Genomic DNA, 16178 nt, shown 5'->3' on the forward strand with positions numbered 1-16178 from the left:
TTGCCTTGCATATTTCCTGGATAGGGACCTGCGACAGGAATTCTGTGGCTGACGCCTGCGCTCTCATGGAATGCACCATAAGCGGAGGGGCTGGAATTTTAGCCAGGTCGTAGCAAGTCCTGATACAGGACGTGATCCATGATGAAATGCACTGGGATGAGATCGGAAGCCCCTTCATCCTTTCTGCAATTGCAATAAAGAGCTGTGGTGACTTACCAAATGGCTTTGTGCAGCCAATGTAGAATGCTAGGGCACACCTGACACCCAAGAAACAGAACATGTGCTCTCTGGTACTGGCATGTGGCTTAGGGAAGAACACAGGTAAAAATATGTCCTGGTTCACATGAAACTGGGAGACTACCTTTGGCAGAAACGCGGGGTGAGGGCGTAGCTGCACCTTGTCTTTATATAAGACCGTATGGGGGGCTCGGAAGTCAGCACTCTGAGCTCAGATACCCTTCTGGCTGAGGTTATGGCCACCGGAAAGGCCACCTTCCAGGAAAGGTAGGACAGAGGCCAGGTCGGCATGGGCTCGAAAGGGAGCCCCATGAGTGTGGAAAGGACCAGGTTGAGGTTTCACTGGGGAACAGGCCATCGTACCTGGGGATAAAGTCTGTCCAAGCCCTGGAGACACCAGCCCACCATGGGATTGCCGAAGACTGACCTGCCCGCTGCCCCTGGATGGAAGACCGAAATGGCAGCCAGGTGTACCCTGAGAGATGATATTACCAACCCCTGCTGCTGGAGGTATAATAGGTAGTCCAAAACAACAGGAATTGGTGCTGGCTGCGGTTCGGTGCCCCTCTGCAGAGACCAGATGGAAAAGCACTTCCACTTTGCCAGGTACGTGTCACGAGAAGAGGTTTTCCTACTTCCCAGCAGGACCTCCCTCACTGGGTCCGAACACTGAAGCTCATGAGGGTTCAGCCATAGAATTTCCATGCCATGAGGTGGAGGAACTCCAGGTTGGGGTGTTGTAGGTGGCTGTGGTCCTGTGTGGTGAGGCTCAGGCACACAGGAAGGGCTACTGGTCTGTCCACTGAGAGGTTCATCAGCAGGGTGAACCAGTGCTGGTGGGGCCATGCCGGCGCTATGAGGATCAAGGAAGCCCCGTCCCGGTGAGTCTTGAGGAAGACTCTGTGTATGAGAGGGAAGGGCGGGAAGGCGTACAGCAAGTGACTCATCCATGAAAGGAAAAGGCATCCATGATGCAGCCTGGGCTGTGGTTCAGGAAAGAGCAGAACTGCTGGCACTTCCTGTTGCTCTGCATCATGAACAGGTCTATGTGGGGAAAGCCGCACCTCTGGAAAATGAAGTGTGCGATGTCTGGCCTGAGGGACCATTCATGACTGTGGGTGTATCGATTGTGCTATGCAAAAGTCCCACAGCTCGAGGGCTTCCTGGCACAGGGGAGAGGAGCGAGCACCACTCTGTTTGTTTATGTAGAACATCGCTGCAGTGTTGTCTGTCAGCACCAACACACATGTGCCCTGAAGGCGGGCCTGGAACGCTTGGCATGCCAGATGAACTGCCCTCAGCTCCCTTACGTTGATATGCAGCGATAGTTCTGCATGGGACCATAGCCCTTGGGTTCTGATATTGCCCAGATGCACTCCCCAACTGATCACCGAGACGTCCTTGACTAGCGATAGCATAAGTTGGAGTTTGGCAAAGGGTACTCCCGCTGCAAAGGGTACTCCCGCTGCAGCCACCAGTGGAGACTTTCGAGAATGCGAGGCGGGAGGGTATCTATCCGGTCCAGTGGGTTCCTGCCTGGCCTGTGTACTCGTGCCAACCACAGCCACCATATGCCCCAACACTTTCATGCAATTTCTGGCCGTGGTTGTAGGGAATCGGCAAAGCTTTTCGATAATGTTCATGAGTGATTGGAAGCGCAGCTTGGGCAGGAACATCCTGGCCTCTGTGGAGTCCAAGAGAGCTCCTACAAATTCTATTCTCTGAGCCGGGGCTAGTGTGGATTTGGGCACATTCAATATGAGGCCCAGCCTGCGGAAGGTGGCCCGAGCCAGAGACACATTCTCTGCAGCCTTTGCTTGTGATTCAGCCTTGATGAGCCAGTCGTCCAGGTACAGGAATACTTGCACCTGACATTTGCAGAGGAAGGCTGCCATGACTACCGTAAACTTTGTGAATACCCTGGGGGCCACCGAGAGCCCAAACAGGAGCACCCTGAACTGGTAGTACTGGCCGCTGACCACAAAATGAAGAAAATGTCTGTGGGCCTGGATAATGCAGATATGAAAGAACACATCTTTCAAGTCGAGGGTGGCGTACCAGGCTCTCGGATCCAGGGAAGGAATGGTGGGGGCCAGAGAGACCGCGCGAAACTTCACTTTCCTCATGAATGTGTTGAGGTCTCGCAGATCCCGGATAGGCCGGAGCGGGAGTAGAACCCCTTGCCCCTGAATTCCTGAGGGACCTCCTGTATTGCTCCTAGAGCAAGGAGCGATTTCATCTCTTGCAAGAGGAATTGTTTGTGAGCAGGGTCCCTGAAGAGGAATGTTGAAGGGGGGTGGGAGGTCAGAAGGGAACAGAAATGGATAGAATATCCCACCCGTACCGTGCTAAGGACCCAGCGATCTCACGTGATCTTGGACCAAGCACGGTGGAAGCAGGCGAGTCGATTCACAAATGGAGGGTAAGGATCTGAGTTCAATTCTGATGCTCCGTCCTCAGGCGCATCTTCAAAAGTTTGGCTTCGGGCCAGAGGGCTTTTTGGCCGAACCCTGGCCTTGGCCTGAGGAAGACTGTGGCGGGCACTTCCTATTACTCCTGCCCCGTCTCCTGGACGAGTCTCACCTCGGAGGCCCAGAGTAGAAGTGAGACGGGGACGGAGGCTTAAATGACTTTCTTTGGGGTGCAGGGATGTGGACACCCAAAGACTTTAAAGTTGCCCGTGATTCCTTAAGGCTGTGCAGGCGAGAGTCTGTATTTTGGGTAAACAGGTCTGCACGGTCAAAGAGGAGGTCCTGGATCGTGTTCTGGACCTCAGGTGGTATCCCCGACACCTGCAGCCACGCACTGTTTCTCCTTTTAATGGCGGTGGCCGCAGTCATAGAATCATAGAATATCAGGGTTGGAAGGGACCTCAGGAGGTCATCTAGTCCAACCCGCTGCTCAAAGCAGGACCAATTCCCAACTAAATCATCCCAGCCAGGGCTTTGTCAAGCCTGACCTTAAAAACCTCTAAGGAAGGAGATTCCACCACCTCCCTAGGTAACGCATTCCAGTGCTTCACCACCCTCCTAGTGAAAAAGTTTTTCCTAATATCCAACCTAAACCTCCCCAACTGCAACTTGAGACCATTACTCCTTATTCTGTCATCAGGTACCACTGAGAACAGTCTAGATCCATCCTCTTTGGAACCCCCTTTCAGGTAGTTGAAAGCAGCTATCAAATCCCCCCTCATTCTGCCACTTTTAACGCAGCCTGGAGGGATGTTCTCGAAACAACTCTGCGTTCCTCAAGGAGCACACTAAACTCCTTGCACAAGTCAGCCAGGAGCAACTCCTGGAATTTTGCTAACGATCTCCAGGAACTGAAAGCATAGCGGTTGAGTACCACCTGCTGGTTTCCCACTTGAAGTTACAGTCCTGCGGTCAAGTAGACCTTCGGCCAAAAAGGGCCAGCTTCTTAGCATCCCGTGACTTTGGGGTGGGACCTGGCTGCCACTGTCGCTCCTTGTGATTTGCCGCATCAAGCACCAGAGTCCCCGGTTGGGTGTGTGTGAAAAGGTGTTTGTACACTTTCTGCGGCACAAAATAGCATCTCTCCACCCATTTAGCAGTGGGTGGTATCGAGGCCAGAGTCTACCAGAGCACCCTAGTTGTGTTCTGGATCATTCTTATCAGGGGCAAGGCTGCTGTAGATGGACCCTCTGGGGCAAGGATGTCCACCATCGGGTCTGATTTCTCCGTGACCTCTGCCTGGAGAGTCAGGTTTAGGGCCACCCTCCTAAGAAGGTCCTAGTGTCCCCTGGTGTCTGTCATCCGGTGAGGAGGAGGAGGAAGTCTGTGGGACCGGGTCTTCCTGCCTTTCTGGCTCTCTGGAGGCTGGGTCAGGTGCTGTGGTCCCCCTGTAACTCGAGGTGTCTCCAATACAACTGGTGGCACTAGTTCTGGTTCTGCGCCTGAGCATGACGGCCCATAGTCCCTGTCTCGTGTGGGCTCCTCAGGAGCCCTGGGGGTGTGGCGAGCCACCGATGTTGCTGGGGGGGGGAAGGGGTGCAGACACCACTGATGCAGCCCTGCAGCCCTGACCCTGAGTCTGATGACTCCTTGGTTCAAGGAGTCTAAAAGTGCCATTGTACTGGGCCCTGCCACTGGGGTAGCCAGGAGACCGCCGGTGCCAATGAGTCCACAGCTCTGCGATGCCAGTAGCAGGAGCGGTACTGGCTACTTCAAGAGACAGAAGACTCAACGTCAGACTCGGATGAGTACTCATTCCCGACCACGGGGAGGTGGAGCGCGACGGTGCCGGGGAGTGGTACCAGGGTGATGGTGAGCGGTGCCGTAACATAATGGGCTTGCCATGATGATAAACTGGGGCGGTGCCGCCATTGGTGCCCAAAGGGTGCCGGAGCTCTATGCGATGCTGCCATAGATGCTGCAGCCGGTGCCGTCGTCAGTGCCGCTGATGGTGCCTGAGCTTGCAGTGCCGGAGCTTGCACCTGCGAGGCCGGGGACTGCGCCGTCATGGCAGTATGGTCCCACGCTGCCTTGTAGGTATCCAGCGTGGAGGGGAGGTCGAGCTGTTCCTTCAAATCCTCTCAAGTCGGGGAATCCACCACCACCAGACTTGACGGGCCTCCGGTTGGGGCCAGAGTCAACGGCGCTGGGTCTTGAAGTCGAGACCGTGGGTGTCCCGCCACAGGATGCACCCCGCTGGAATCCTCTCGTGGCTTCTTGATGGGGGAATGACCCCTGTCCGCCTTCTTTTTCTCATACAGCACCGGGGATTGTGAGCGGTGCTGCCGGGTAACACTGGCCTTACGAGCAGGGGAGCGGTGCTAGAGCTCCTTGAAGGAGTCCTTTCTCGGTGCCGGGACATCCAGCACCGAGGCTGGGGCGCTGCGCACCGATGATGCCGGTGCCTTTCTGGTGCCGGCTGGGGGCAGAGAGCCGACTCCATCAGGGGGAGCTTTCAGTGATAGTCCCACTCTCTCTTAGTCTGGGTCTGAAGCTCCTGCAAATGGGCACTTGTCTGTCTGATACCGTCTCCTAGGCACTTGAGACAAGGAGTGTGTGGATTGCCTGTGGGCATAGGTTTCGCACACCTCTCACCACCTTAAAGCCCTGTGATTCAGGCAGGCCCAGGTGGTGGGGAAACTGGAGAGGGGGGAAAGCCCCCCAAAGTCAGCCCAACTTACTAGAAACTATCTACAACTAAGAAAAGGAAACCACTAGGTAGGTATTTGTGAATGCAAGAAACTGAGCTGCTCCAACCACCGTCACTGGCGGTAAGAAGGAATTGAGCAGGCAGCGGGTTGGCAGAGACCTATATAAAAGCCATGAAGGTGCCACTCCAGGGGTCTCCACAGCCGACCTGATGGGTACCGCTTGTGGAAAAACCTTCCGACGATCATGCACGCGGTGTGCGCACACCTATTGGAATGCACATGAGCAATCACTCAAAGAAGAACATAGCGCCTCCCACTGACAGGTCCAAACAGCCTCTGCAACAGCCTGTTTGGGGTTCACTCCCTGTCAATTAATCACAGTTAACTCACGCCAATAACTCAAAAAATTAATGGTGATTAAACTAATTAAATCACAGTTTTAATCACACTGTTAAACAATAGAATACTAATTGAAATTTATTACATATTTTGGATGTTTTTCTATGTTTTCCAATATATTGATTTCAATTACAACTCACAATACAATGTGTACAGTGCTCACTTTATATTATTACAGTTAAAGTTGTTTTTTTCGGCATGTTGGGGGAATGGGGGGTGCGGGTAAATGAAAAATGCTAGTTAACCAAGAGGGAGGGAGTTTGGGTGTGGGAGGGAGTCCAGGGCTGGGTGTCGGGGTGTGGGAGGGGATGTGGAGCACGGGCTCTGGGAGGAAGTTTGGGTGTGGGAGGGGGCTTGGGACAGGCCGTTGGGGCACGGGATGGAGTGCGGGGTGCCGGATCTGGAGGCCATTCACCTCTAGTGGCTCCCCGCAAATGGCAACTTGTTCTGGCTACTCCTAGGTGGAGGCATGGCAGGGAGCTTGCCACGTTTTCTCCGCCCACGGGCCCCGCCCATGCAGCTGTCATTGGCCATGGTTCCCAGCCAGTGGGAGCTGTGAAGCCGGCATGGGGGGGCAGGGGAAGAACACAGAGCCACCTGACGTGCCTCCGCTTAGGAGTAGGTGGAGCCTGGCACAGGACACCACTTTTGGGGAGCTATCCGAGGTGAGTGGCCCCTGGATCCAACACCCCGCACTCCCTCCCACGTTCTAAGCCCCCTCCCACACTTAAAGTCCCTCTCAGAGCCCACACTCCACACCCCCTCCTGCACCCAAACCCCCTGCAGGCCCAGCGCCACTGGACTATAAACTGGCATTTCAATTATCAGAGGGGTAGCCGTGTTAGTCTGAATCTGTAAAAAGCAACAGAGGGTCCTGTGGCACCTTTAAGACTAACAGAAGTATTGGAGCATAAGCTTTCGTGGGTGAATGCCCACTTCATCATACTCCGGGTCCCATCCCAGGGGCCGTAAGGATAGCTCGAACCACTTGAACTAGCGGTTCCTTCCCCTGGGCTACTTCCCTCTCCTGCCCTTCAGCTTGTGGGGCTTCCTGCCCTCACTCCACTTGCGTCAAGTTTCTCCCAACCCCTTGTGTCTGTAGAGTCCCTCTGCTCTGCACAAGCCGGGTTTCCCTTTACCTAGGGTCTTGGACTTCTGGCCCGCCACAGCCCTTTTCCAAACTGCTTCCTCCAAACTGCTCTCTGCTCCAACACCAAACCACTCTGCTTCAACTCCTCCAAACTTCTTTCTGCTCCAGCACCAAACCACTCTGCTGCAACTCCTCCAAACTACTCTCCACTCCTACACCAAACCACTCTGCTTCAACGCCTCCAAACTGCTTTCTGCTCCAGCACCAAACCACTCTGCTTCAACTCCTCCAAACTGCTTTCTGCTCCAGCACCAAACCACTCTGCTGCAACTCCTCTGAACTGCTCTCCGCTCCTACGCCAAACCACTCTGCTTCAACGTCTCCAAACTGCTCTCCATGCCTACGCCAAACCACTCTGCTTCAACGCCTCCAAACTGCTTTCTGCTCCAGCACCAAACCACTCTGCTGCAACTCCTCCAAACTACTCTCCACTCCTACACCAAACCACTCTGCTTCAACGCCTCCAAACTGCTCTCCACCCCTACGCCAAACCACTCTGCTGCAACTCCTGCAAACTGCTCTCCACGCCTACGCCAAACCACTCTGCTTCAACGCCTCCAAACTGCTCTCCACTCCTACGCCAAACCACTCTGCTTCAACGCCTCCAAACTGCTCTCCACTCCTACGCCAAACCACTCTGCTTCAACTCCTCCCACTGTCTGATTGAAGCAAGGGGGTTTTATCAGGTGACTGGCTTCATGTGCTCTAATTGGCTTAATTGGTTTCAGGTGCTCTAATAAATCTGTAGCAGCCTCTCTTCTCTCTACAGGGAATAAGGTTCTCATCATCCTGGGGCTTACATATCTCCCATCTATCACTCTCCTGTTGCCCTCTGGCAATGCTATATTGCAATATCCTCTAAGTCTTACTTCTTGTTCAGCCAATCGCTCAGACAAACAAGTTTGTCTACATTTACAGGAGATAATGCTTCTTATTTACAATGTCACCCAAAAGTGAGAAGAGGCGTTCGCATGGCACTTTTGTAGGTGGCACTGCAAGTATTTGTGTGCCAGATATGCTAAACTTTCACATGCCCCTTCATGCTTTGGCCACCATTCCAGATGACATGCTTCCATGCTGATAATGCTCATTAAAAAAGCAATGTGTTAATTTAATTTGTGACTGAAATCCTTGGGAGAGAATTGTGCATCTCCTGCGATGTATTTTACCTGCCTTCTGCCCTATCATTCATGTTACAGTAGTCTCGGATGCTGACTCAGCACATGTTGTGCATTTTAAGAACACTTTCGCTACAGATTTGACAAAACGCAAAGAAGGTACCCGTGACTCTATACCTCTGGAGGTCACCCAGCACCCCCGTGTTGATCCTTATGAAATGATTGTGTGGTAGCCAATACAAAGTTTGTCATGTTGCATGTCTTTGGAAGGCTCATGATGCACTGAGCATTGTTGTTATAGTGATGTTATAGTAATTGTTGTTGCAGAAATGTTATAGTGATGTTATAGGTTATAATTTCATGTATATAGTTAAAAGGCTGAAAATGTACCCTAATGGCTTAAAATAAGCCAAGGCAAAACCTCTCCAAGACCAGAGGGGCAGTTTGCACCTCATCAAGGCATGTATGGGACAAACCCAGCCCAGCCTCACAGGAACAAAGGATGCTGGCCTAGGCAGCAACAAAAGGATCTGTTGCACTCTCGAGTGAGTCACCCCCCTTCCCTTGGTTAGTTTGGGACTGCGGTGAGGTATTGCTCACCTGACTCTGAAGGCGGGGGGGGGGGGGCAAAGCCAAGGGAGAAGAAAGAATGAACATGATAAAAGGGAGAGATGTTTTCCACGCTCTTTCTCTCTCTTCCACCTACGTCTACAGACACCACCACCACAACCAAGCAACTGAAGCGCTGATCAAAGGGGAGAGCCTGGCTGAAGAGCAACCAGCCAGCCTGTGGTGAGAAGCATCTGAGTTTGCAAGGGCACTGAAAGTGTTAAGATCAGCTTAGAATGCGTTTTGCTTTCATTTCATTTGACCAAATCCGACTTGTTGTGCTTTGACTTATAATCACTTAAAATCTATCTTTATAGTTAATCAATCTGTTTGTTTATTCTACCTGAAGCAGTGCGTTTGGTTTGAAGCGTGTCAGAGACTCCCCTTGGAATAACAAGCCTGGTGCATATCAATTTCTTTGTTAAATTGAAAAACTCATATAAGATTTCAGCGTCCAGTGGGCATAACTGGACACTGCAAGATGGACATTCCTAGGGTTGTGTGTGGGACCAGCAATATTGGTTAGTGTCATTCGTTTGCACAATCCAAGGAGCAGCTTACATGCCAGAGGCTGTGTGTGAACAGCCCAGGAGTGGGGGTTCTCACAGCAGAGCAGGGTAAGGCTGGCTCCCAGAGTCAAGGATTGGAGTGACCTAGCAGATCACTGGTCCAGATAACACAAGTGGGAAATGTCACAGTACCAATGTGCGATATGTAAAGCTAGCTACGGCACTCGACCTAAGGGTTAAGACTCTGAAGTGCCTTCCAAAATCTGAGAGGGACAAGGTGTGGGGCATGCTTTCAGAATCTTAAAAGAGCAACACTCCAATGAGGAAACTATGGAACCTGAACCACCAGAAAAGAAAATCAACCTTTTGCTGGTAGCCTCTGACTCAGATGATGAAAATGAACATTTGTTGGTCTGCACTGCTTTGGATCATTATTGAGCAGAACCCATGGTCAGCATGGACACGTATCCTCTGGAATGGTGTTCGAAGCATGAAGGGACATATGAATTTTTAGTGCATCTGGCACATAAATATTTTCCTACCCCAGCTACAACAGTGCCATGTGAATGCCTGTTCTCACTTCCAGGTAACACTGTAAACAAGAAGCAAGGAGCATTTCTTTTGTTTCTTTTTTACAACGCAAATATTTGTACTTAAAAATAAATATAAAGTGAGCACTGAACACTTTGTATTCTGTATTGTAATTGAATTCAATATATTTGAAAATGTAGAAAACACCCCCCAAAATTGAAATAAACGGTATTCTCTTATTGTGTAAAGGGGCAATTAATTGTGACTAATTTTTTGTCTCACAATTAATCACAATTATTTTTTTAAATAACTTGACAACCCTACTCCCCACCACTACCATGCAGCCACCTGTGGGGTGGAACAGGGTAGATGAGAGACAGGGCAGAGAAACTCATGGGCTGTGTAGGAGAGGAAGTGAGGAAGAACCTGTCTCCAGTCACAGCAGTGGGGCATATTACAGGTTCAGGGGTAATTAGCTGAGATGTAACTCACCTGGAGTGATGGGGATAGGAACCCCACACTTCATAAAGGGATCCCTGAGTGGCTGCAGGATTCATTCAACCCCCAATCCCACAAATGGGATGTACGGTTACCCAGCACCCTATTGTGCTGTAGTGGTGCAGGGGGATCAGAGCGATCAGCGACGGGGAGGGTCTCTCACTGAGGTGCATGTACTGCTCCCTACAGTACAGGCCCTAAGTGGTGTGCTGGGGCACTGGGGCCAGCACTGACTGCAAGGGGAGAGCGCCCACTACTGAGTACCCATCCCGCTCCCTGCAGCACAGACATGTAGAACTGTGTGGGGGAAATGGGGTCAGTGCTGACTCCATGGGAAGAGCGACACTTACTGTGACCCCCAACTAGCTCCCTGCAGTACAGGCCCATAGCTCCATGCTGGAGCCCTGGGATGAGCGCTGACTCAGACAGGAGAGCTGGGTCTGTGCTGAAAGCTTCCCAGTCCGATCCCTGCACCACCCATAGTGACGTGATGGATGCAAGTTACCTGAGCAAACAACACCAGCATCTTCTCCATGGGTACAGTTACTGTCTCCCCAAGGCCGAGCTCTGCAATCCGAGAGGGCAGCTTCTGTCCCTGTGCAGTTCACGTTATCCAGCCAGATACAGTCTGACCCCTGCCCAAATCGAGCCCCTCGTGGGGCTGATAACGCCGTCCCACAGCCCAGCTGCCTGCACACAACTCCGGCATCCTGTAAGTCCCAGCCGTCATCACACACGGTTCCCCACTGATGGCTGTGAAGCACCTCGACCCTCCCAGCACAGCGACTCCTGCTGTTCACCAGTCGGAGCTGAGCCACTTCTGAGATGCCAGCGTCTGAAAACACCCAAGGGAATAAACACTCAGGGAGGTTTCTGTGCAACTGATCTCTCGTGTCGGGAACACAGAACCTCCCGCCAACGGATCTGACTGGTCTCTGCACATAGCAACTGCCTGTCAAGGGCTCCCCACCACTGCCCAGGCTAATCTCTTGGGCAATGTTGAAGTTTGTCCACTCCTCTCCCAGCCAGCTAGGTATCACCTAGTTAGGCTGTCACCTAATTAGGCAGACTGGACGGCAGTCTGACCAACATCTCCCACTAGAGCACTGAAAACATCACCCCCCACACTGCTGGCAGGAACATCCTGGGGAGCAGATTCACACCCTCACTCCTGGCGCTGGTATTCGCTCCAGTGCGATACTGTGCAGTTCTGTGGGGCAGACACTGGCATAAGAATCTTGGTGATTGGTAGCTGAACACAATCACCCCTGTCATTAGTGGTTGCCTTAGGCTGACATCAGCATCGAATTTACATGTGTTGGCTCCATAGCTCCCTGAAAACCTCACCCAGAGTCCATCCCCCTTAGAACTGCCTGGAGCGCAGGGACGCCTGGCAGGAACCTGCTGCGCACCAGGCTGACAATGGTTCCGACCAGAGCAGAGGCAATGCACACTTCCTACAAGCAGATCGGCCCCATCCTGAAGCAAACACCTGCCCCTGTGGTTCCTGCTGACTTGCCACGACTGACTTGTCAACATGGTTTTGTGGCAGCCATTGCTGCACCTGTGTCTAGTGCCGCCAGCCCAGTACCAGTCTCAGATGAATGATGGCAGAGCTGGGCTGACAGCTGTGTCCTCATAGAGGGGCAGCAACTCTGCGATAGGGAGACTGGCGTGCTGATCGATTTTCAGAAGCTCTAACTTGTATCTGCCCATTTATAACCTTGGACGCAGATCCTGGAGTAGGCTTAATGGGCCCCTGACTGGACTGGCCAGAGGAATTGCTGCAATGCAGAAACGTGGCTTAGCCTGATCTTCTCAGTGTGCCTGTGGGGCAGCAATGCAGACAATCACACGTGGTGGAGCGGAGCCCCGTTAGAAGACTGGATCTTGAGGATGCACAGTCAGATGGCTGAACAAAGCTAGAGGTGAGCAAAGTGGGAATGAGCTCTCCCCTGATAACCAGTGATAAGCTGAGGAGGGGGAAAGGCTTCAGGACCAGACTGTATTTACAAGAACACACCCACTCTGCCTAGGTATCCAGCAGTACTTGAATGCAGGGGTAGTGAAACGTTGTTGTCCTGATTGAGTAAAGGGCAGCAGAACTGTGTTTAGCCTGCCCTGACTGAGGGGGTCACCCACAACTAAACTGAACTCACTAACCAGGGGGCTCAAACACCAGACCCTGTCAGGCTTCACGAATAAGGTCAGCTCCCAGACTGCTGCACTGGGCAGCACAGTATGGGGAGAAGGTGACCAGCCCTCTGTGGAGAAAGAAGTGGTGCGGGACTATTTAGAAAAACTGGACGAGCACAAGTCCATGGGGCCGGATGCGCTGCATCCGAGGGTGCTAAAGGAGTTGGCGGATTCGATTGCAGAGCCATTGGCCATTATCTTTGAAAACTCATGGCGATCGGCGGAGGTCCCAGATGACTGGAAAAAGGCTAATGTAGTGCCCATCTTTAAAAAAGGGAAGAAGGAGGATCCTGGGAACTATAGGCCAATGAGCCTCACCTGAGTCTCTGGAAAAATCAAGGAGCAGGTCCTCAAGGAATCAATTCTGAAGCACTTAGAGGAGAGGAAAGTGATCAGGAACAGTCAGCATGGATTCACCAAGGGCAAGTCATGGGTGACTAACCTAATTGCCTTCTATGAGGAGATAACTCATAGACTCATAGACTCATAGACTTTAAGGTCAGAAGGGACCAATATGGTCATCTAGTCTGACCTCCCGCATGATGCAGGCCACAAAAGCTGACCCACCCACAACAGAATCTTCCAGCCTGCCCTCTGCCCTATGCTGCGGAGGAAGGCGAAAAACCTCCAGGGCCTCTGCCAATCTACCCTGGAGGAAAATTCCTTCCCGACCCCAAATATGGCGATCAGCAGAACCCCGAGCATACAGGCAAGATTCTACAGCCGGACCCTCATTTTACCCGTGATGGCCCGTTAATGCCTAATTGACTAAAATCACATTATCCCATCAAACCATTCCCTCCATAAACTTATCAAGCCTAATCTTGAAGCCAGAGAGGTCCTTCGCCCCCACCGTTTCCCTCGGAAGGCTGTTCCAAAATTTTACCCCTCTGACGGTTAGAAACCTTCGTCTAATTTCAAGCCTAAACTTCCCCACGGCCAGTTTATATCCATTCGTTTTCGTATCCACATTACTACTAAGCTGAAATAATTCCTCTCCCTCCTTGGTATTAATCCCTCTGATATATTTAAAGAGAGCAATCATATCCCCCCTCAGCCTTCTTTTGGTTAGGCTAAACAAACCGAGCTCCTCGAGTCTCCTTTCATAGGAAAGGTTTTCCATTCCTCGGATCATCCTAGTGGCCCTTCTCTGTACCCGTTCCAGTTTGAGTTCATCCTTTTTAAACATAGGAGACCAGAACTGCACACAGTACTCCAAATGAGGTCTCACCAGCGCCTTGTATAACGGAAGCAGCACCTCCCTGTCCCTACTAGAAATACCTCGCCTAACGCATCCCAAGATCGCATTAGCTTTTTTCACAGCCACGTCACATTGCCGACTCATAGTCATCCTGCGATCAACCAGGACTCCGAGGTCCTTCTCCTCCTCCGTCACTTCCAACCTATGCGTCCCTAACTTATAACTAAAATTCTTGTTAGTCATCCCTAAATGCATCACCTTACACTTCCCACTATTAAATCTCATCCTATTATTGTTACTCCAATTTACAAGGTCATCCAAGTCTCCCTGCAAAATATCCCGATCCTTCTCCGAATTGGCAATACCTCCCAACTTTGTGTCATCCGCAAACTTTATCAGCCCACTCCTACATTCGGTTCCGAGGTCAGTAACGAATAGATTAAATAAAATCGGACCCAAAACTGAACCTTGAGGAACCCCACTGGTGACCTCCCTCCAACCCGACAGTTCCCCTTTCAGTACTACCCGCTGCAGTCTCCCCTTTAACCAGTTCTTTATCCACCTCTGGATTTTCATATCGATCCCCATCTTTTCTAATTTAACCAGTAATTCCTCGTGCGGCACAGTATCAAACGCTTTACTAAAATCTAGGTAAATTAGATCCACCGCATTTCCTTTATCTAGAAGGTCTGTTACTTTCTCAAAAAAGGAGATCAAGTTGGTTTGGCACGATCTTCCTTTCGTAAACCCATGTTGTAATTTGTCCCAATTGCCATTCACCTCAAGGTCCTTAACTACTTTTTCCTTCAAAATTTTTTCCAAGACCTTGCATACTACAGAAGTTAAACTAACAGGCCTGTAGTTACCCGGGTCACTTTTTATCCCCTTCTTGAAAATAGGGACCACATTAGCTATTTTCCAGTCCATCGGTACCTCCCCCGAGTTTACAGATTTATTAAAAATTATTGCCAAGGGGCTTGCAATTTCTCGCGCCAGCTCCTTCAATATTCTAGGATGAAGATCATCCGGTCCACCCGATTTAGTCCCATTTAGCTGGTCAAGTTTGGCTTCCACCTCTGATACTTTAATGTCAATTGCCCCTCCTTTATTCCCCTCTGTCCCGCTCCCTCTATTCCTAAGCCCTTCATTAGCCTTATTAAACACCGATGCAAAATATTCATTTAGATATTGTGCCATGCTTAGATTGTCCTTAATCTCCACTCCATCTGCAAGCTTCAGTGGCCCCACTTCCTCTTTCTTTGTTTTCTTCCTATTTATATGGCTATAAAACCTCTTACTATTGGATTTAATTCCCCTCGCGAGGTCCAACTCTACACGGCTTTTGGCCTTTCTCACCGCATCCCTACATGCTCTGACCTCAATAAGGTAGGTTTCTTTGCCGATCTCTCCTCTCTTCCATTCTTTGTACGCTTTCTGTTTTTTCTTAATCGCCCCTTTGAGACGCCCGCTCATCCAGCTGGGTCTAATTCCCCTGCCTACTGACCGTTTCCCCTTTCTCGGGATACAGGCCTCGGACAGCTCGTGCAACTTCAGCTTGAAATAATCCCAGGCCTCATCTGCCTTTAGCTCTCTAAGTATGTTAGCCCAATCCACTTCCCTAAGTAGTTGCCTTAATTTATTAAAGTTGGCCTTTTTGAAATCGTAAACCTTAGTCACAGTCATAGTTTTATTTCTGTTAACCCTTCCATTTAGTTTAAACCAAATTAGCTCATGGTCACTCGAGCCAAGGTTGTCCCCTACAACCATTTCCTCAACGAGGTCCTCACTACTCACCAGCACCAAATCTAAAATGGCATCCCCCCTCGTCGGTTCAGCTACTACTTGATGAAGGAATTCATCTGCTAGCACATCTAGAAACATCTGAGACCTATTATTGTTACTAGCATTTATTCCCCAATCTATGTCTGGGAAGTTAAAGTCCCCCATGATCACACAGCTCTTATTAGTTTTTACTTCCTTAAAAACATTAAATAGTTCTCTGTCCGCATCCAGGCTAGATCCCGGCGGTCTATAGCACACCCCAAGCAGTATCTCAGGGGAGGCTCTAGTAGTTCTTTTACCCAGTGTAATTGTTGCCCAGACAGACTCCGTCTTATCCATTCCATCACTTATTATTTCTTTACATTTTAGCTCATTATTGACATACAACGCCACACCCCCACCTTTACCTTTTTTCCGGTCATTCCTAAACAGCACATACCCTTCCATACCTGTACTCCAGTCATGACTACCATTCCACCACGTTTCGGTTATTCCTACGATATCAGGTTTCATTTCTTGGACCAGGAGCTCCAATTCCTCCATTTTGTTACCTAGGCTTCTCGCATTGGTGTATAAACATCTTACTGTATGCTGTCTATCCTTTCTCCCATTAGTTATGCACTTTGGTACGGACCCTGTAGTGTCCATCTGCCCCCTCCTTCTTATGTCCAATTCCCTACCCCTACCTATATCTGTGCTTTTCTCCTCGCCCTCTTTTTCAGTGTTGGAATCTGGCGTGGAGATCAACTGGACATCTCCCAACCGTCTCCCCCAAGTTCCTAGTTTAAAGCCCTTCTGATGAGATGAGCCAGCCTCCCTCCCAGAA

General features: G+C 50.7%; 1 protein-coding gene across 1 annotated transcript in view; it reads right to left on the reverse strand.

Annotated features, from left to right (window-relative positions):
- Positions 1-4604: 4604 nt before the first annotated feature.
- LOC135892872 (deleted in malignant brain tumors 1 protein-like) overlaps positions 4605-16178 on the reverse strand; it is a 246121-nt gene continuing 234547 nt past the window's right edge. The window contains exon 33 of the mRNA XM_065420642.1: positions 4605-4690. Coding sequence (XP_065276714.1) covers positions 4605-4690 — 86 coding nt within the window. The remainder of the gene's footprint in view (positions 4691-16178) is intronic.

The sequence above is a fragment of the Emys orbicularis genome, chromosome 21 (assembly GCF_028017835.1).
Source record: "Emys orbicularis isolate rEmyOrb1 chromosome 21, rEmyOrb1.hap1, whole genome shotgun sequence".
Taxonomy (NCBI): domain Eukaryota; kingdom Metazoa; phylum Chordata; order Testudines; family Emydidae; genus Emys; species Emys orbicularis.